Source organism: Zonotrichia albicollis, chromosome 6 (assembly GCF_047830755.1).
Source record: "Zonotrichia albicollis isolate bZonAlb1 chromosome 6, bZonAlb1.hap1, whole genome shotgun sequence".
In the NCBI taxonomy this organism is placed as follows: domain Eukaryota; kingdom Metazoa; phylum Chordata; class Aves; order Passeriformes; family Passerellidae; genus Zonotrichia; species Zonotrichia albicollis.
The window spans coordinates 5,601,051-5,621,273 of record NC_133824.1 but is presented as its reverse complement, the minus strand read 5'-3'; the positions used below and the strand labels follow the sequence as shown (position 1 = coordinate 5,621,273).

General features: G+C 43.5%; 1 protein-coding gene across 4 annotated transcripts in view; it reads left to right on the top strand.

Moving 5' to 3' along the window:
• The window catches only part of EVL (Enah/Vasp-like), a 147,284-nt gene that overhangs the window by 24,486 nt on the left and 102,575 nt on the right, over positions 1 to 20,223 (top strand). The window contains exon 1 of one of the 4 annotated variants that reach the window (XM_005483210.4): positions 1,220 to 1,561. The exons of 1 other annotated variant lie outside the window; for it this stretch is intronic. Coding sequence is in view for 2 of the 3 variants with exons in the window: in XM_074542353.1 (XP_074398454.1) it covers positions 2,165 to 2,196 (32 nt within the window). In the remaining variant the exon portion in view is untranslated. Of the gene's footprint in view, positions 1 to 1,219; positions 1,562 to 1,812; positions 2,029 to 2,149; positions 2,197 to 20,223 lie in introns of those variants that run through there. 2 more of the 4 variants (XM_005483207.4, XM_074542353.1) reach the window with 2 other exon arrangements.

Genomic DNA, 20,223 nt, shown 5'->3' with positions numbered 1-20,223 from the left:
TCCTACAGCGTGCCTTTATTGTCACTTTACACTATCACATTTGTTTAAAGGAAATAAAATGAAACCCAAGGTCACTACTACATTAAAAACACCATGTCTCAAATAAATGTGGATATTTTTTGTGCTGGGTTTTCCTAGTGCTGGGGTTTTTTTCCATGAGTGCCTTTACCTTTCATTCCAGCCCTTTTTCTCTGTCTCAGATCCATGAGATCAGATGCCACAATTACCATGGCCTGTCCCCAATCCCTGTGTCTAAGAGATGTGGCAGTCTGTACCCTTTGGATGCTTTTCCAGCCTCCAAATCCCACAGCTCAGTGGGGCAGCCATTGCCCTATGGCCTCAGGGGCTGTAGTTGGGTTTGGATATTTCAGACTCCAGCCAAAACCCTCCATGTGTTTCCTTGTGCTAGAAACCAGCCCTAGCAGTGAAAGAGGCAAGGAGGGGAGCAGCCCCAGAGGTAACTTTGAATTTGCTGTCTCCCTGTGACTTTCCCAGGCACCATGTTCTCCCACTGCCCCATTCTCTCTCTTTCCCAGGGCTGGGGTTGATTTCCCCGGTTTGAATCTTCCTCATTTCCAGCAATCCCCACCTTTCACGGGCTCTCTGACCAGCAGAGCCTGTCCCCCTCTGGCCAGTGCTGGCACCCCTGGGTGTCCCCACGCTGTGGTGATACTGAGGCCGATGCAGGATGCATAGCCTCAGGGTTAAACCTCTCCCCATCCCACTGCTGAGTTTGGCTGCCTGGGCAAAGTCTCTGCAGTCTCATGGCTAACACCCAAACAACCCATAAGCAAACTGGTGATGGGAGTGTGATTCCTGCATGTCCAAAATTTCCAAAGGATGGCGAGCTCTGGCTCCTGCTCTTTGGGGTGTGTTCCCCAGCATTCTCAGCCTCAGCACGGGTAGCTGCCGTGTTATTTCCAGCAGCAGCAGCAGTGCCGTCCCTCGCCGAGCCCTTCCCGGAGCGTGGCCGTGCTCTCCCCGCAGCCGCAGCCCCGGCGCTCCCGCGGAGGGGGCGAGGCTGCGGCCCCGAGCCCGCCGTGCCCCGGTGCCCCCGGCACAGGGTGCTGTGGCCGTGCCACCGAGGTGTCCCCGCGCGTCGCCCCTGGGGTGCGCAGCGGATGCTCTGCCCCTGCGCTGGCTGCGCTGTTGCCATGGAGACTGCGTGCGCTGTTGCTAGGCAGCTGAAGCATCCTCGCCCGCACACTGCAATGCCACGAAATGCTCAACTTTCCTCATTCCTGTCTCCCTTCTGTGATCTCGCAGGCATGACTCCTTTGGCTCTTAGCCCACCTCGTTCAGTGGCACTGCTGCGATTTCTTGGTGTTAACCCTGTAAACCCTAAAAAGCCCGCATGGCCCTGCAAATGGGGTTTGTGGCAATGAGTCCAGGGCTGAAGGAGTTAAAGTGGTTGGGAATAGACTACAGAGGAAATGATTTCTAGCAGATAAACTACTTTAAATGTTCTGGCATTCATGGAAGGGGAGGTTTGTGGATGCAGTCTTTTGTTCCATCACTGATGGTTTAGATGAATAAAAACAGACTAAAATATCACTACAAGGTAAGAAAACCAGCTTGAATGGGCCTAATTAATCTCTTTGGTTACAATATATATTTAGTTTTTTATTATCCTCTGCTTGCGCTTGCTGATTGCGATGTAGCATGTGAATGATAATTTAGCTGTGAAGCCTGTCGTGTACTGTATTTGACTTATTTGGCTCGAATAATGAAGATATCAGCCTGTATTCTTGGAGTATACTGCATTAATCAGACTTGCAGGAATGATCACATGGTACTCTATCGCCTTTTCCTGTTAGCTGCTGCTTGTCAGCAGCTGGCTGAGCTGTAGGCTGCAGGCCAGTATCTGCATACCCTTTCTCCTCAGAATATTCCAAATATACTCCCTCGTCATTATGCATTTTGCTGCAGTTTGACAAACTAAATGGTCCTCTGCACGTTAAGAAGATTATTTTCCATTTCAGAGCATTTGTGTAGTTGCTAGGCCATGTATGCATTTGAAGAATTCAGGTAGGCTCTCTGTTTTATACATCAGTGTGCTCGGTTTTTGTTCTCACAAGGTTTTTGCTGTGTAATGTCAGTCAGCTCTACAGTTAGCTCTTCAATGTGCAGATTTTTATTGTGTTTTATAATCTCTGCCCTGTGCATGGGGAGAAGTGCTTGGAGGGTTCGTTGCAGGTAACGGGAGCTTAACTGCATGATGGAGTGCAAAGCTGGGTAATTGATTATATCTTGCACAAATTTCATGGCCATGCAGCCAGAGACAGCAAGTGCAGGGTAGTTATAAATATAAACCAGAGACTGTTCTCTTTGAAAGGGTCTTTGCTATTTTTAGTTCTGGAGTATCTGACAGATGCTCCTTCAAGATAAAATACTGATGGTGATAGAGAAGAGAAAATTGATGCTTGGATTGTACATAGGATTATTTTTTATGCTGCTGCAGAATATACATGTCTTTTTCATAACCTTGTAGCTGCAGAATTCCTTATGAATTACATTTAAAATAATATTATTGTTTTGTTTGTTGGGGTTGGTTTGTAGTTTGCAAACATTTGAACAACTGGGATTGTTAGAATATAAAATTAGCACTTTTTATTTGATATTGGTTCTGCTCAGTATTGCCTCTGTCCCCTCTTCTCCTCCATCCCCACCCCCAGTATAACTCCATCCTTATGCAAGTGTTGAGGTCTATTAAGACCCCAACAGATATTTGAAGGCATGAAACAGAATTTCTACCCTCACTAACAGACAATTATTTTCCTATGCAGTCTGGGACTTGAAAAAATTCTGGTCAGTACTTGTGGGGTAGGGAGTGTCTCACTTTTTGTAAAAAAATGTTTTGCTTAATGTGTTCAGTTGTTGTAACTTGTGTTATACAATTGTCCAGATAAAATGGTGACAATGTTGAAACAGCACTAGGCATCACCCTGTGATATGTTTGTTTATAATATGTTTGTATTATAATGTATCTTTAAAATATCTTTCTTTTTGAGTTAAAAAAATGGATTGTTTGACTAAGTATGTAACTAGAGGAGATGATGGATTCTCTTTCTATACACAATGAGCATTCTTTATCAAATACCTTAAAATTAAACTTTCTACCCTCAGATTAGATATTTTTAACATAATTTCTGCCTTTTGTTTGGCCAATACATTGGCAATTTCTATTATTTTGTGACTTGCTGCTCTGTTCTGTGTGTGAGTGGTGGCAAAAGCAGGTACAGGGCACCCCCACTCCCCAAAATGTTCTGATTCCAGCTGCAAGGGCTGAGGAGATCCAGGCTGACTGTGTGTATTCCTCCTGTTGTGAAATGCAGCATGAATGCTGTCTGAGGGGAAAGATTTTACTGGAAGACTAGATAATGCTGTGTAACTGCTGTTGTCAGGGCTGTCAGGAGATGCTTGGAATCTTGACATTGCTGATTGGTGGCAGCAAATTAAGGTGCAAATGGGCCACTTGCAACTTGCTGTGCCACTTACTGTGCCCACAGAGTTGTTTGTATTTCTGCCAGTTTGTTGGATCCTATTCTTAATTGAGTGACATTCTCAATCAGTCTACAATGAGGGAAAAAAAAGGATGTTTTTAAAATTCTGCTTTTAAAGCCTTAGCTGTATTTTAGTGGCTTTCCTAGACATCTTGGGCCAGAGAGACACCCAGTTTTATGGCAGGAATGGCCAAATGCTGATTACACACCCATTAGGCTTATTAAATTATGTGTCATCCTCTCTTAGACTTGATTTGAAAATAGTATTAACATTTGATGTGCAGACTTCTAGACATTTTCTTTTAAATTTTGCACTGGTAGGGTTGGTGTTTCTGTATAGCAACATTTAAATGGCATTTATTTTATTAGGAATTTCCATGGAGTTTGGTTGAGGCTGCATCTGCATGTTGATGGGTTTTTTTAATGGTATGATTATTCTCGTGCCTGTGGCTATTTTAGATTTTGATGGCATCAAAACAAATCTTGCAAGATAAAGATTAGAAAGAGGTTTAGTTGAGCTGTGGGGTGGGAGCCTCCCTGCCATGGGCTCCTGGAAGCAGAGTGGCTGTAGCAGCAGAGGGCACTCTGCCCCAAGGGGCCCAGCTCTAGATTTGCCCTGCTCTCTTCTAAAGGTCCTTGTCTTCCATGTGCACAAAACACGGGCGTGCACTCATCTCCCACCTTGGCTTTCACTGAAGGGGATGCTCATGTGTGTGCTGTAGCAGCAGGGCTGTTCCATCCCCCAGTGCACCCACAGGCCTTGAGCACCCAATAGAGTGTCCCCAGAATGGGTGATCCCAGCAGTGCCTGCTCCCATCCTGGGGATCCCATCACTGTCTGCTCATGCAGATCTATCCTGGAGATCCCATCCTGGTGATCCCATCACTGCCTGCTCCCATCCTGGGGATGCCATCACTGCCTGCTTATGCACACCCATCCTGGGGATCCCATCACTGCCTGCTCATGCGCACCAAACCATGACATCTCTCTGTGTTACTCTGCTCTTTTTTTTCTGTCTCCACACTGGCCCTTCCAGACCTGAAGGACTCCCCAGCAGGGTGGTGCGGGCTGTGGCACCCTGAGCCTATGCCAAAGGCATCCCTGCAATCAGGCCACCCAAGCTCCCCCGTGATTTCCTTTTGATGCAGCCATCTTCACTTCCCTGGTGAAATGGTGCCAGGTTATTTTTGTGAAGTGTTAAGCAGCTGCTGGACCTCTCTAAGAATTGTCTCACTTAAAGACTGTAAGTGACCCTGGTGTATTGTTTGTGAAAAACTTATTTGTAAAGCCCTTTGGGATGAAATCTTTCCTGTGTGGTTACTGGCTGGATAAAGAGAGACTTAAGCCTCTGAAAAATAGGGAGTAAATCCATAGAATAATCTCACAGCTTCTTGTATCAGCCAAGCTTGGTTTATCTTCCTCTTGGAAAGAACCTAATATCCCCTGAAAACTTTGCTTTTAAAGCAGGGTTAATGGAGCTAAGCCTCTTCTCAGTCCATATGGGCTTCTGGTTTCTGTGAGCTATGGGTTGGGCCCATTTTATTGCTGATTCCTGCACTATCTTCATAAAATCCCAAAGCTCACACACATTTGGGCTGTAACTGGAGGCAGGATTGTCCATAAGCTGTGCTTTTATGACCACACTGCTGTAAGATGACTTTGCACGTGAAGCCATCAGAGAGATGGTGCACCAGGCCACAAGCAGCACTCCTCATTTGCTATCTTCCACCCAGATTTAGCTCTCTAGTGGCAGAACACAAATGCATTTTCTTTTCTTTTGTTGCTATGCCTTTATCTTTCTGGGATGTTACTTGGTATTCTTTGCAGCGAGCTGGTGTCTGTCTATTTCTGCTACACCGCCCACCACAGCATCGCAGTATTTTTAACTACATCTCCTATTCCCCCATCCAAAGAGCACAACTGAGAATGCTACAGGAAGGAAGATGAGTCTCTCTAAAGAGAGAGCTGGCTCTGAGCAGAGGAACTGAAACCCACCGATGAATAGAAAGCAGAGCTCAGAGTGAACGTAGAGAATTTGGGTGCATGGAGAGCCTCTCACCTGCTGATCCCCAAACCACAGCAGCAGTAGATGTCCTCTGGGAGCAGGTGATCCCTGATGGGGAGATGCAGGCACTGAGTTTATTGTGCCCACAAGCATTTCATGGCTGAGTTTAGCTGCACAATTGGATCAGCATACAGGAATTGCAATGTTTAAGCTGTATTTGCTGCTGCCAAGCAAAAAAACCTGAATAAGCCAAATTAGTGAAGAATTTTGGTTTTAACATGATTCTGCAAAAGTGAATTCTGGTGGCAGGTGCCCACCAATTGCCTGGTCTGACTTTGAGTGCAGCATTCTCCTCTCTCTGGTGACCAACAAAAGGACACAAGGAAATGGAGTGGAGCTGCATCAGGGGAAGTTCACACTGGACTTTAGGAAAACATTCTTCACTGAGAGGGTGGTGGGTCACTGGAACAGTTCCCCAGGGAAGTGATCACAGCACCAAACCTGTCAGAGTTCAAGGAGTGCCTGGACAATGGTCTTAGTCATATGGTATAGTTTTCATTAGTCCTGCAAGGAGCAGGAAATTTGGCTCGGTGATACTTATGGTTCCCTTTTAACATGAGATATTCTATGATTCTGTAATTTCACTGCTGACAGTTTAGGTATCTCCAGGGTACCTGGCATGTTTATTAAAGAACTGTATAAAGGACAAGCACGACCATTTTGTAAAGATGGGTACTACAGTAAAAGGCACGTGAATTTTCCTTCTCCCTTCCGCAACAAGCAGTATGATTTGTCAAAGGGACGAAAGGCTGGTGCTATGAAGGCATGCAGGCCTGTCTCCAGTAGCTTTTCCTGCTGAAAATTCCTAAGAAAGAGGCCTTTTAAATAATCCAAATTTTCAGAAGTGACACTGAATAATGAAGTTTGGATAGCCAAGCAGCTTTAGGAAGCTGTAGGTGAGGTGCCAGCCAGCATGGCTTCACTGAGGGTGAATTGTCCCTGACAAATATGGAAACCTTCTGCAGTGAGGCTACAGTGTTGATGGATAAGGGAGGAGTGACTATCATCATCTGCCTGGATTTGTGCCAGAAGTTTGACACTGTCCTGCACAACACCCTTGACTCTAAACTGGAGAGACAACTGAGAGATGGACAACTTGAGGGTTGAGAAACTGGCTGGATGGTGACACTCCAAGAGCTGTGGTCAGCAGCTTGGTGTGAGAGTGGACACCAGTGCTGAGTGATGTGTGGTGCTCTCAGGGGTCAGTGTTGGAATTGGCACTGTTCCACATTTGTTGGCAGCATGGACAGTGGGACTGAGCACACCCTCAGAGGGTTTGCCAATGACACCAAGCTGTGTGGTCACACTGGAGGGAAGGGACCTTGACACACTCGAGAACTGGGTCCATGTGGACCTCACGAAGGTCAGCAAGGCCAAATGCAAGGTCCTGCACCTGGTTCAGGGCACTCCCAAGAATATGGAAGGTGTCCATGGCAGGGAGGTTGGAACTAGATGATCTTTAAGGTCCCTTCCCACTGAAACCATTTTATGACTCTATGACAATGGAAAAGGATTTCTGTTACTTGCTGCAAAAAATGATACAAATGATGAGTAAGAAGCATCAGGAGAGTTGCCAAAAGACTATTAAAAGTTGCTACAGGTGTTATAGAGGTGTAATGGGATTGCAGCACTACAGAGAAGTGGAACACGTTGTTCCAAGTTGGTGACTGACCCTCCAGGTTAGATGGAGCAGCTAGTGAAAAACACACCAAATGGTGGAGTTAATCTTTTCTGACAAGAGGGGAAAATGTGAGGAGTAATTGTTTCTGAGTTCAAAGGGTGTTAAATGAAAGGGAGAAAGCAGGTTTAAAAAGGAGAAAATTCAAGGATGGTATCTTGGCAGACCATAATTAGTTGCAGGATTTTCTGACCTGCATAGCTGAACTCTCCAATTGTATATCATCTTCAAAATATCGTGTAGGTGCTTAATAAATAACCACAAATATGTGAGCCTGGAAGCTGCTGGCTGGCCAAGTCTCTGCTTGCTCAGTGCTTTCTCTGCCACAGAGTGTCCACCAGTGAACCACCAGCTGTTCATGTTCCTCCCTTCTGTCCTCACATGGAGACACACAAATTCACAGAATCATGGAATGGTTCGGGCTCAAGGGACCTTAAAGATCATTTACTTTCAATCCCCAGCCATGGGCAGGGACACTTCCCTCTTGTCCAGGTTACTTAAAACAACATCCAACCTGGCCCTGAGCACTTCCAGGGATGGGGCAGCCACAGCTTCTCTGGGCAGCCTGTGCCAGGGCCTCACCACCCTCACAGTACAGAATTTCTCCCTGATACCTGATCTAAACATCTCTTCTTTCAGCCTGAAGCCCTTCCCCCTTGTCCTATCACTCCATGCTCCTGTAGAAAGACCCTTTCCCTGTCGCTTGCAGCCTCTTTAGGTTCTGGAAGATGCTGTAAGGTCTCCCCAGAGACTTCTCTTCTCCAAGCTGAGCAACCCCAATTCTCTCAGCCTGTCTTTGCAGGAGAGATGCTCCAACTCTTGAATGATCTCCACGGCCTCCTCTGGACTCTCCCAAGAGTCTGATGTCCATCTTATGCTGGGAGCCTCAGAGCTGAATGTGAAATTTGCTGAAAACGCATTGTTGAGACAGAAGTTTTTGATTATCTGCAGGAATTGGCAAATCTAGTGGTTCAGTATTCAAATGTGAATATTCCATATGATGCATCTCATCAGAGAAAATGCAGAAGCCTGGGTGGCAAATTATGGTCCCAATGAGATCTGTAATATCCTTTACATAATCCTTCACCCTTCATTTTGTGGCTGAGAGACTAATTTTTTTTTGTTTTCAAAAACAAACTTGCACTAAATTAAAAAAGTAGGAAAAGGAACTAGTTTTGCATTTTTCTTTTGCTGAAGGTGATTGCCTCGAATCTGCTCTTTGATATTGGCAATTGGTTTTAGATCCTTGGCTTTTGGACAGTTGTTATTTATCCACACAAGGCACATACCCTGAGGAAATGTTGCTTCCTTAAACAGCAGATTGAATCAAATGTTTTTGCTGACATATTTTTCCCTGTGACAACTGACACTGCAGTTGCCACATATTTCAGTGGTTTAGCACAGAGGCATTTGAAGAGAAGGAGAGAAATGCTTCTAAGAAAGTAATGTGAGAATGCTGTTGCTGGAAATGAAGATAAGCACACACTATTCTCATAGTGGCTATGTTGAAATATTTCTACTGAAGAGGAAAATAGGGAGAGACTCTTTGTTGGAGGTGGTGGAGTCAGGTTTAGCAAGATTTTAAGGGGGAAAAATTCTGATGCTTGGGCATATAATCTTATCCCAAATAAAAATATGAAAGGAGACTTATCCTGAGATATTAATTGGATTGGAGGAGCTCCACTGTCTATGCAGGAGGTAATTTCCAGTCACAGTTAAATCAGTGTAAATTTTCTGTGGTGTGTGTGTTTAGTGCCTTAAACAGGGGCAGTCTGTGGAAGTGTTCCCTTCTTTTCTCCTGTTGGACTGCAGACCCTACAGAGTCTCTCTTGTGCCAAAGGCTTGGTTCAGCTACCTGAGATCTGCAGTGCAATTCATTTTCAAACCCAAGGAATTTCCTCTCTCTTCCCTTTGCCTCCTGGGCATGATAACCTGTTTTTGCATTTTTGTCTTGTCTCTCTCATCTCCAAAACATGTTTATCCCCTTCTCCCCTTTTTTAACTCTCTCTCATCTCCAAAACATGTTTAGCCCCCCCCTCCCTTTTTAAACCAACCTTGTGGTAATATTTACAAACAAGAAGTGTCTGCTGTTGCTTAATGAGGATCCAGACACACTTTTCAGAACTGAAGGTAGTTATCAAGGCACATGGAAATTGGTGTCAATCTTTAAAATTAAAACAAACAGGAGTACAGATGGCTTCTTCAAATAACAGAATTTATGATCATTTTTAAATCCACCTATGGGCATCCATTAGAGCAAGTCATTCTCAGTCCTGTGTTTTCTAAGCCTAAATATGAAGTCCATAAAGATTTGAAGTATTTCAGCTGAACTTTCATGGGAAACAGCTGCTGCCCACTGCTTCCTACCTGCAGTGCCTGCTCCATGGGGGTGGATGCTTGGTTTCAACATCCTGGTGTCTCCCAGAGATGCTCATTATCTCTGTCCTTGTCCATATTTTCAGCTACAGGACAGCGTGGATGTGCAAATTCCCTCTTGCCTTTTCTTGTGCAACAAGGCCAAATGGATAAAATTGCTCTTTTTGTTATTTCTGCTATTCATGAGGTAGGTACAGGATATGGGGGCTTCTTCCTATGATCCATTTTAATCCTTGTGGTGTGAAGCCTCAGACTAACTTCCCATTAAATTTGTCCATGGGAGGGAAGGAGATAGGGAAAAGAACAGGCTGAAAAGATATAAAAGGAGAAAAAGACAGGTAAAAATTTAGGGAAAGAGATGATTGAAACTTTTTTTCAGACTGAAGGAGGGTTTTATATCAAAAGGCTCATTCTTTCTTCAGACTCTAAAAATGTTTATAATAAAAAGGGTATTCCTGCCAGCTTTTCCTCCACAGACTGTCTTTGCTTCATGAGACAGCACTTTTTGATGCCATTTCATGTAGTTAACACTGTTCTGCCCAGCCATCACAGCTAAGCTGCTGTTTGCCAAGGAGCTGTTTCTTATAAAGTGATGTTAAAATGGAAGTAACAGATAAGACTCTTTTTGACATGCATTGCAAATTATTTGAGATCAAAGTCACATTGTTGTTTTAATTGGGGAATGGAAATCTAAGAACCATATTTCAAAAATGAAGAAAAATGCATTTTACATGGATCAGATTTTCACAAGAGCATGTATTGGCTCTGATTATTGCAGGGAGGAGGACCAGCTGGATGCTATTTATGTAGAAAATTGGCCTTTGTCTTTAAGGGCTCACATAGATGTGGAGTGTTTGAATTATTTGAAAGTTTCTGCTTGTTTTTCAGTGATGAAAAGTGTGGAAAATGTGATTCTATGTTTGCCTGTGTGTATTGCAGAATGAGGGGAGCAGGCATTTTGGCCCTAACACAGCTGTATGGTGCAGCTGGACTGGTCCTGTTGTGGTACAGGGACAATTTTGTGCAAGAGAAGCAGCAAAGGATTTAGGAGTCCTAAGTACCAGTATATGTATATATATATATATATATATAGGATGGGGAAATATAAAGGATGGGGAAAAACCTACCACTTTTGGTAAAGGATCAATCTCAAAGCTTGAGGATGAGGCTTCAAAGGCTGTACTGGCTTGTTAGGCAAGATTATTAGTACTAATAAGAGGTAATGCTCTCATGTCAGTAGCTCCCCTATGGTAATTTTAACTACTCCATATAACCAATGGCATTTTCAAAGCTCACTCAGACAGCACAAGCTCATTAAACAAAGATAGGCATTTATTTAAACTATTTATAAAGTTCAGTGTGTAAGGGAGAAGAAAGAAAACGTGTTATTAAAGAAAAGGTGAAAATGAAGTACCCAGAGGGTACAGCCCATGTAAGGTATCTCTGTAATTTGACATGAAAATGACGTCTGATTTACTGCAGAAAATCCTGATATTGCTGACCAAGATGAAACAATATCCTGCTTTTGAAGGTCGAAGTAAGAGAAAAATCAATCCTGAAACCACAATGTGGTTTGCTAGCATCAAGCCTTAGGAAGGTTTGTTCAGAGGGACACAGTGCACTTGGTGTCACCTCAGCTCGCACTGCAGTTCTGCTCCTTTCAGACAGGATTTTCTCTCCCCAGAAAGGGCCACATCTGTGCCTGCAAGGGCACAGGCATTGGGTGTGTGTGTGAGCTCAGTCCTGCAGCTTCCCACACTCCTCCTGAGCTCCAGGCCCACTTGTGGGCTCTGGGTCTGCATCAGGATAACCTCGGCTGCCAAATGCTGGGGATTTCAGCTGGCTGCTCCTGTGTGTGGGTGGGGGAAGGCAAGGGGTCAGACACGGACTGCTTTCCCTGTAGATGCAGAATTTGGCTCTTGAGGTCTGGAATGTGTTTTCCTTTGCTTTTTTTGGTTTATTCTGTCTGAAGTGTCCGAGGTTGGTCTGTCTGGCCTGGTGATGCTGAGGAGAAGAGCCTGAGCTCTGCCTTGGTGTCACACACAGGGATTGACACCTTTGGGGTCCCACCAAACTCCAGGAGCCTGATACCATCTTACTTCTTGGGGTTTTAGCCCATCACCTTCCCCAGCATGTGTTGTCATCCAAGTACAGCTCTCAGCTGGCCATGCTTCACCAAATTAAAGTTTCTGGTGCTTTCTCAGAATTTCTGAGGTTTTCACATCTTTACAGTCAATTTGCATGCTTGTAAATTATACGTGTTTAAATCAAAACAACTGATCTACAAACTGCTGCATCTTGTAGTTGTTTCTCTGTACTCCAAAAGGATGATACCAAGCCTTTTGATGGGTACCATGAATAGGAAGTTGGATTTTAAGAATGCATTTTGAGATATATATCATGATTTATAGAGTCCATCTGGGAGAGGAGCTGTTGATAAAATCCAATGCGGGGGAAGTGAAACCATTTCTTTGTGTTACTACATCGGAAAAATGCACTGTACTGCAGATTTGCACTTGTGGCTTAAGGTGATGATGAGCAGAAAGAATATTTCCAGGGCTGTCTTTGTGAGCAGATTACTTAAACTCAGATTCCTTCAGATGTCTAAGCTCAGTCATGGAAGCATTAAGAAAAAGAGTCAGCAACTTGACTAAGACTGCTCACTGAAACCTTTATTAAAATTTAAAGAAGGCAGTGAAGCAAGCCTAGATGTAGATGGGTGTGGAAAATAGCTGTGGGACAGGTGTTGCTTGTCAGTTTTTATTTTACTTGGATGTTCAGGCGAGCCGAGGCAAGCGGGGTCAGAGCTGCTGGGGAAGGGGGGCAATGCAGGTGCACTGAGGCAGCTGGAACTGCACCTCTCACTGCAATCCCCTGAAATGTGCATCACAGGAAGCCATCCATCCAGGATTTGGGCTGGAGGAGTCAGCTGGGCTTCCTTAGCTGGTGTCCAGCATGCAGACTCTAGTCTGGAGTCCCAAATCACTGTAAATTCAAGGGGAGATAAATCTGACGGGGCAGTTGTGCTGTAGAGCTGAGGATTTTTCTTTAATGCTGGGATTTAGTGCAGATGCTGCCAGGCATGGTGCCTCTGTGCCCATGCACGTGGGGAGCTGTCCCCACACCAGTTGTTAAAGGCAGAGAAACTGAGGTACAGAGTGTCCTAAATCCTGGGAGTGGCGCTGATGGGTGAGATCCAAGCCCTGCTCTATGACCCTATCTCATCCAAAGATGCCTTCCCTCTGAAACATTTCTGTATGTGTGTATATATATATATATATATATATATATATGTATACATTAACACACTGAGATTGTTTTGTATGTGTATTTCTATTTGTTCTGTAAATTAAAGTTTGTATTATGTGAGCAATTTCCTTGAAATTTCCCTGCTGGGTTTGTGAGCACAGAGGATGGAGACAATGACACTTTGTTTTGATTTCTAGCCCAAATTACTGTGTACAGTGATTCAAGTGTGGCTTCTAGACAGGACTTATTTATATCTGTCCATTAGATTTGGGAAAAGGCTGCATGTTTATTTACACTACTGCAATTCAAATCTATTTGTCTGCTACACTTAATGACAGAATGTGTGGGCTTTTATATATATGGAGAAAGCTATTTATATACAGATAAATTTAGGCAGAAAGCAAAGAATGATTTTTTTTTCATTAGTACATGATTTTAACAGGCAATACAAGAAGGGAATTTGGTGATAAACCTGCAAAGTGTCAGATCAGAAGATACAAATCCCAGAGAAATAGGCATGGGAATTATGACTGACAAGTACTGTTCAAAGAAAAACACATGAAAATTAATAACAGCTGTTTTAAAGGTAAATATCTGAAAAATGCTGTCTTTGTAATGGTAATCACAATAGTGTTCATATAATAGTTAATAGTATCATTGTTTTGATGAGGAGCACAGAAATCCCAGAACACTTTAAAGATGTTCATCAAGTAACTCAGCGTTCTGGCAGAGATGTTAAAATTATCCCTACTTTGCTGTTAGTAGGAAAAGTAAGGTTAAATAAATTGCCAAAGGTCAGATTCCAGATTAATGTGGTGCTGGGAATAGGGAACAGGCTCAGACTCTTTTAACCCATGGGCTTAATTCAAATATTTGAAATGGAAAGACCTTGCCATGTTGGGAATTCACATTTGAGATCGCTCTTCAGAAAGCTGGTTGTCTTCTACTTTTGTCTTTTTTCTGCAGTGAAAATTAGTCCCACTTTGAGCCATGAGAGGATTGGTAGTGCTGTGGATGCAGTTGTGCAGATGTCTGGGATGAGCTTCATTTCTCCTAACTCTGAATGTCTCCATCCAGGCTGGTCCCTGTGGGCTCCTTGTATAATCAATGGAGAGAAAAAAAATGCTGCTAATGTGATTCATCTGACCTGTTTTAGCCACCTACTTTAGGAGTAGATGAAATATGCTCTAGAAACACTTTTATTTCTTCTGATTTTAAGGGAGTCCAAATGAAGAGCTGACACTTAGAGTTTGTCTGTACTGGACAAGGTGAAGCAGAACTTAGAACTGAGTGTAAGAGGCTCTAATATTTTGTCTGGCTCAAACTGTGGGTTACCTTTAGGAATTTATCTTTTTTATACTGGGGTTTTGCATGTGTCATTTTTCAGTTTATCTGCTTTACTTCAGCTTCTGGCCCATGTTTTAATGTCCATTAGATTTAACTGCAGTTTTGGAGTGCAAACATGGGAATCATCCAGGTGCTGTCTTATTGACTTGGGTGAGACCACAGCTTTGGATTCAGTTTAGTGCTTGAATGCATCTCTTTATTCCAGGAAATGGAGCAAATAAACTCCCTTGTAAAACATGATGTTAGTCAAGACAGAACTTGACTCCTGATTGGGGTACAAGCACCTCTTCCAACAAAATCACTTATTGCCCTCTTATAGGGAGCATTTTAGGGGTTCAGTTCATTGTTATCCTGATTCTTACCACATCCCCTGGGATGTCCTTTTTCTTTCAGTTTACTTTAAATTCTCCTTGAAATATATTTGGAATGCAGTGCCAGTGATGCTTACACAGCCATCTGAAGACCACTTCTACAGGGGTACCCACAGCACTACTGCATCAGTATCTTTAGGTTAATGTGCTCCTGTCTATCCACCTAGGCTGTCTATAAAATCCCTCTCTCTGTGTTAAGTTGTATGATGTGCCCTGTGATTTTGTTGTGCTTTGGCTTGATTATGTATATATAATAGCACTGAAACCACTTAAATTCTGTGCTGTCATGAAGCTTTTCAAGGGAAAGATGTATTTAGAAGACCAAAGACTTCTGTTCCTGGATAGTAAAACCCATCCAGATGAGGAAAACTGAGAATAACCTCCTTCATGTTCTACCTATCTGCCTTTTGGGATGCTGGAGAAGTTGTGGAGAGAATTGCAGGGGATTTCAAAAGGTTCCTGGTGTATTAAATACCTGAAACACAAAAGCAGATATGTCAAAGTGTATCTGGTCTTCTCCTGGTCTGTGACTTACAGTGGCAGTGTAACTTTTGTCATCTCATTTGGGTGTTACTATCTTTCTGCTTTGAATCAATTAGGTAATGAAGCTGGGATAGCTGACATTTGCCTTGTTTTTATGAAGTGCTTTGTTTTAAATGTCATCCTAGACCAGCCTGCTTTCACTGGTGCAGTAGTTTGCACACACTAAAAAGGAAATTCCCTTCAAGAAATAATCCCTGTGCTCCTGTTTACATGATGTTGTCAAAGCCTCAAACTGTTGTGCTTTTTGTAGAGTAGCTGGGGATGTTCTCCATGCAGTACTACTTTATTCCTGCACTAAATCTGGCTTATAATTCATTAACCATTGAAATAACAAGAAATTAGGATGGACCTTAAACATGGTTCATGCTTTCTGAAAACTTGGGCAGATGTGGCCATTGTATCCAATTTTAAATCCTTTGTCACAAGGATAACTGATGACTTTCTGTTTTAAAAGCTGAGCTCTGGGACAAGAAATCTCATATCCCTTCTTACCCCTGACTAAGCTTTTGCATTTCACTGCTCTGAGAGATACAACTGTACAGTGAAAAGTGCCCATGAATATCTGAGCTAACAGTTATTCCAACCAAGCCTATGTTAAACTAAAGGCTACAATTATCTGCATGGCCCAGGAGCTGATCCCTTCTTCCCTGGTATTGCCAGCTGCAGAGTGACTGAACCTGTGGGTTTCCTAGGGCATGCTTCTAAATGTCTTAGCAAATATTAAGCAGATGAATATATAAATAATGTTAAATCTTCCAGTGATAACATCTTTATTGCAATTATAAGGTGGCAGTTGCTGTTCCTTTAGTAAGAGGGGTTTGAGTTTTGGTTTTTTGTTTAACTTGGCAGTGAATTGATAATTCTCTTCTTGCCAACTGTGTCACATGAGACAATGAACTTCACAGTGAAATCTGACTATAATAAAACACATAATCTGTTTCACTTAGTTTTAAAGAAGGCAGTTGTTTAAAGCAGCTGGTGAAGTACACAGATGTTCTGGTTGAGGGCAATCCAATATTGAAATGGCATAATGTGGCAACAAACTCGCATTTTAAAACGAATGGCTGACAAAAGAAATATTTAGTTAAGCACCCTACCCTTAATTATAGTGGCAGATATTTTTCATCTTGGAAGCATGTTCAAAAGGTGCTGAACACCCGAGCCTTCTTTGTGCAGAAAATGCTGTGTTGCAGTTCCTTAAGACAGAAAAAATGCATTCACTGATTTGCTGGACTCAATTCCACTCTGTGAGTTTGCTGCCTGAGTCTGCAAGTGAAATGACAGTGGCTGTGCAAAGAGGCTTCACTCATTTACAGACACAAGTGTTGTGAAGCCATATAAGAAAGGAAAGCCGCAGGTAAGATGCTTGTGTCAGGGTCCTGCGCCTCTACAGGGACCGGCAGAGTTGAATTTTTAAGCTGGATGGAGAGCAGCTGCCTCAGTGAGTTTCCTTGTGGAGGCATTTTGATCATAATATTTTACTCATCTCTGTGAATGCCTGCCCAGTGAAGCATGGGAGTGTTGGGCTTTCTCTCCCCACTGCAGAGGAGGAGGTCAACTTATGCAATTTCCTTGCACTTCATTTCTTTGAATTTGCACAGCTGCCCTCTCGGGACTGCAAAGTCCCTGGCCCTAGGGCCTGCCAGTTTTGGAAGCTTCTAAATGTCAGGTCTAATCTCAGTTTTCATTTTAAAAAATCCAAAGTTCCTTGACTTTTTGCTTGCAGAGAAAATGGAGCTATTCCCAGTCAGTCAAATCTTGGTGCCATTATATTTCTGGGTATAAGGTGGGAAAGAGAATGAGATGTGACTATTTCATTTTCCTGCAATAAAATGAGGCATGGTGCCTTCAATTACACCAATTAAATCAATTACATAGTAACTTTGCTCATTATCCCAAGGGCCCTGCTTTACACAGTCCTGTTCTCTAGCGCAGCCTCCAGCACCAGAAGCTCTTCACAGGCCACCCTGGCCAGGCAAAGACCAGGGCAGTTCTGCATTGCCTGGTTCCCAAGGTGGGAGCTCATCACAGAGGACACCCAAGAGCCTGAGGGGAGAGGGAGGATCAGGGATTTTCTCATTCCCTCTTCTGTCTGCCCAATTTGAAGCCATTACTGGAATAAAGCTGCAGTAGTCTAGCCTGGAATAGAATGAAGATGGGTAAGCGTTATCAAAACTTTAGTCTATGACTGAAAGTACATTTTATATCCTTCCGTTGACTGCTCCAACTGTTCAACAGTTTTAACCCCAGGGTTGTAATTTCTGCCTCCCTTCCCTGCCCATCAGCTCTCTGTCATTGACTTGAAGTGTTAGTCAGGCCTGCAGCTGTCAGGGGGGCTGGCAGGGGTTGCCTGTGCATCGGTGGCTGTTGTCTGATGCTTCTGGCAGCAGGGCTGGTGCAGAGGCTGTGAAGCTCACCTGCTCAGATAGCTCCTGACCAAGCTGAGCCTCGTGTCTCTGATGGCATGATGCCAGTTCATTAGTGCCATGATAATTTTGGCTGAGTTGTACTCACAGAACTGGAAGTCACATTTCTTGTTTGCAGGAAGGGCGTGGTGTTTGTCCTTCTGCCATCCTTGTCCGTGAAACAATTTGTCTTTCCTGTACCAACATGCGTCACCCAGTGCTGTGTTGATTAACCGCTTACATTTTCTGGAATTCATCATCACAGGGACCTCCTGTGTCTCAGAGTGCTGGAACCTCCTGCCTGCTTGCATGGTTTGGAGGCACTGATAAGGAGAGCCTTGTTCTAGCAGTGTTTTGTCTTCCCAGCCTTTAGAGGTCATGAGGCATGTGTGGCATGCAGGAGCTCTTCTCTGAGCTGGGAGGGTGAAGGTAGAAAGTATTGAGCTCAGCAGCTTCACCATTTCAGTGCAGAGCACTGCCAGATTTATTCTCATTCCCAGCTCTGTTACAGAGACCCAGAGTTAGGATGGGCTTCAGAAAGTTGGTGGGATGTGGTGGATGGATTGGGAGCAGGGCCTGGGAACACCTGGGTTTCTCCGTAGGCTTGTGCTAACACTGGGGTGTTTTGGGCAAAAAGATTCACTGTCTACAAAATGGGGATAGGTAGACTTCTGGAATATAAACCTACTTGGGTTGCAACACTCTTCTTTTGGAAACAGCTTCTACTCAGGTGTTTTTCCTTTCAATGACCCCTCCTGGACAAAGTTATATTTGTATTTCCATGTCACGCTGTTTTATAATGTGACTTCCCAGTCTGTGGCAGGAGGTGAGGATATCTAGGCTTTAACACATTCATTCAGATTTAACTACCTTTTCAGGAAAATATTTAGAAGTACTTTCTCCACATAAGAGGTTTTCTATTGCTGAAAATGAATGTGCTGCCTTAGGGCAAATGAGTAACTTCTTATTGCTCATAACATGGTTACTTTAAATCTCCTGCCTTTATTGAGAAAATTATCATCCTTGCTGAGGATCCCTTGCTGAGGATCCCTCCATTAGTCTCTCAGGAAGGCAGTTAGTAGAGATGTGGATGAGTCATGTGAAGCCTTGAGTCTCTTAGTGCATGTTTGCAAACCTAATTTTAGTCAGTCTACTCCATTCCACTCTGCCAAAATTAGATAACATTGTTACAGCTATGCAAGTGTTTAAATCAAAAAGATTCTTCTGATAAATATAATTAGGAAAAGCCATTCTCTTTAGCTGTATTTAGCTGTATTCAGTCACAGATCACAAATACATCATCTTTTCTTTTCCCTTTTTTATCTACAAAGTACCTAAATTTTGGCTTTTAAGACTGCTCTCAGACCCACTGGCTTCAGCAGGCTTTGTGTCACATCCTTAACTATCACACATTCAAATGTGTGCCTGACATTTCCTGTGCATCTTTGTGCTTGAAAGTGATTGTTACCACGACAGTGTTCTGCCTGCAAATGCTCTCATGAGGCACAGCAACAGTTTGAATAAAGATTTCTTGACTTGCCGGGAAATTGTCCTGTTTACTGTTAATTTTTGTGATTTGACACTCCATCCACTGGATTTGTATTTGAGCACCTCTTACCAGTGAATCTCACCCTTTTGCCCTTGGGAAGCTGGGGATCTGACAGAGAGGTGTTTTTATGGTCACAAACTGAAGTCAACAGGGAATGGGACAGGAGCAGAACCTGATATGAAATATCAACAGAACACATCCAAAACGGAAGAAGGAAACTGATAGTGTTTGTAAATTGACTCCTAAATGCTACATCTGATGCCACTGCAACAGGCTTTTAGCAGCATTTGTTACTTCTGATTAGATTTGTTAGATGTACTAGATGACAACAGTCTATTTAAACATCCATTAATACTCTTGTTCTAGCGTGTTTTAGAGTCCTGTGGGTATTATATTTGGAATTGTGGGGACACACAAGAAGCCTTTCCTCTTTCTTCCTGGTACTTTTGTTCTGATTTGGCAGCCATGGCACTTTGCTCCTGAGATCTCTTTGGCTTTTTGTCTAAAGAGGACCAGACATGGAATCTCTGGACTTGTGTTTCTCTCCCATTGCTTATGTTGGAGGAATGAACTTAAGTCACAAAATCTCCTTTGCAAGATGGATTTCTTGCTCCTTCCCTTTCCTCCCAAACGCATCATCTGTGTGCCAGCAGGGGTTATCTCAGAGAGAGGTGTGCTGCCTGCCTGTGGAAGAGGTGGCTGACTCCAAACCAAGTGGGTGAATGCAGTGGTTAAAGAGAAGAACGAGGGCTGGCCTGTCCCCTTGTTTGCAGCCTGCATGGGGAACAAGTGACTCATGCCCTGGACAGCATGTTAGAGGCTTCTCACAGCTTGGGATCCCACAGTTGCAGCTGATGTGTGACCAGTCATCCAGCATGGCTGGAGTGTGGGGCTGTGGAGCAGGAAAAATGCCGGGATGTGCTCCAGAAAGAGACTACTGCACTGGAAAATGTCCTAACAATATCATTTTTAGCAAGATCTTTATGCCAAAGAGCAGCATCTTATCTCACAGTCAGGAGTGAATGTGGGATCTTATCCTCTGGGATAAAAAGGGGCTGGGGAGGGGAGATTGAAATATCTCCATCTTGGCCTTATTGATCCTTCAGACTTCTCTTATCCTGTGGGTTTTTCCCTTTG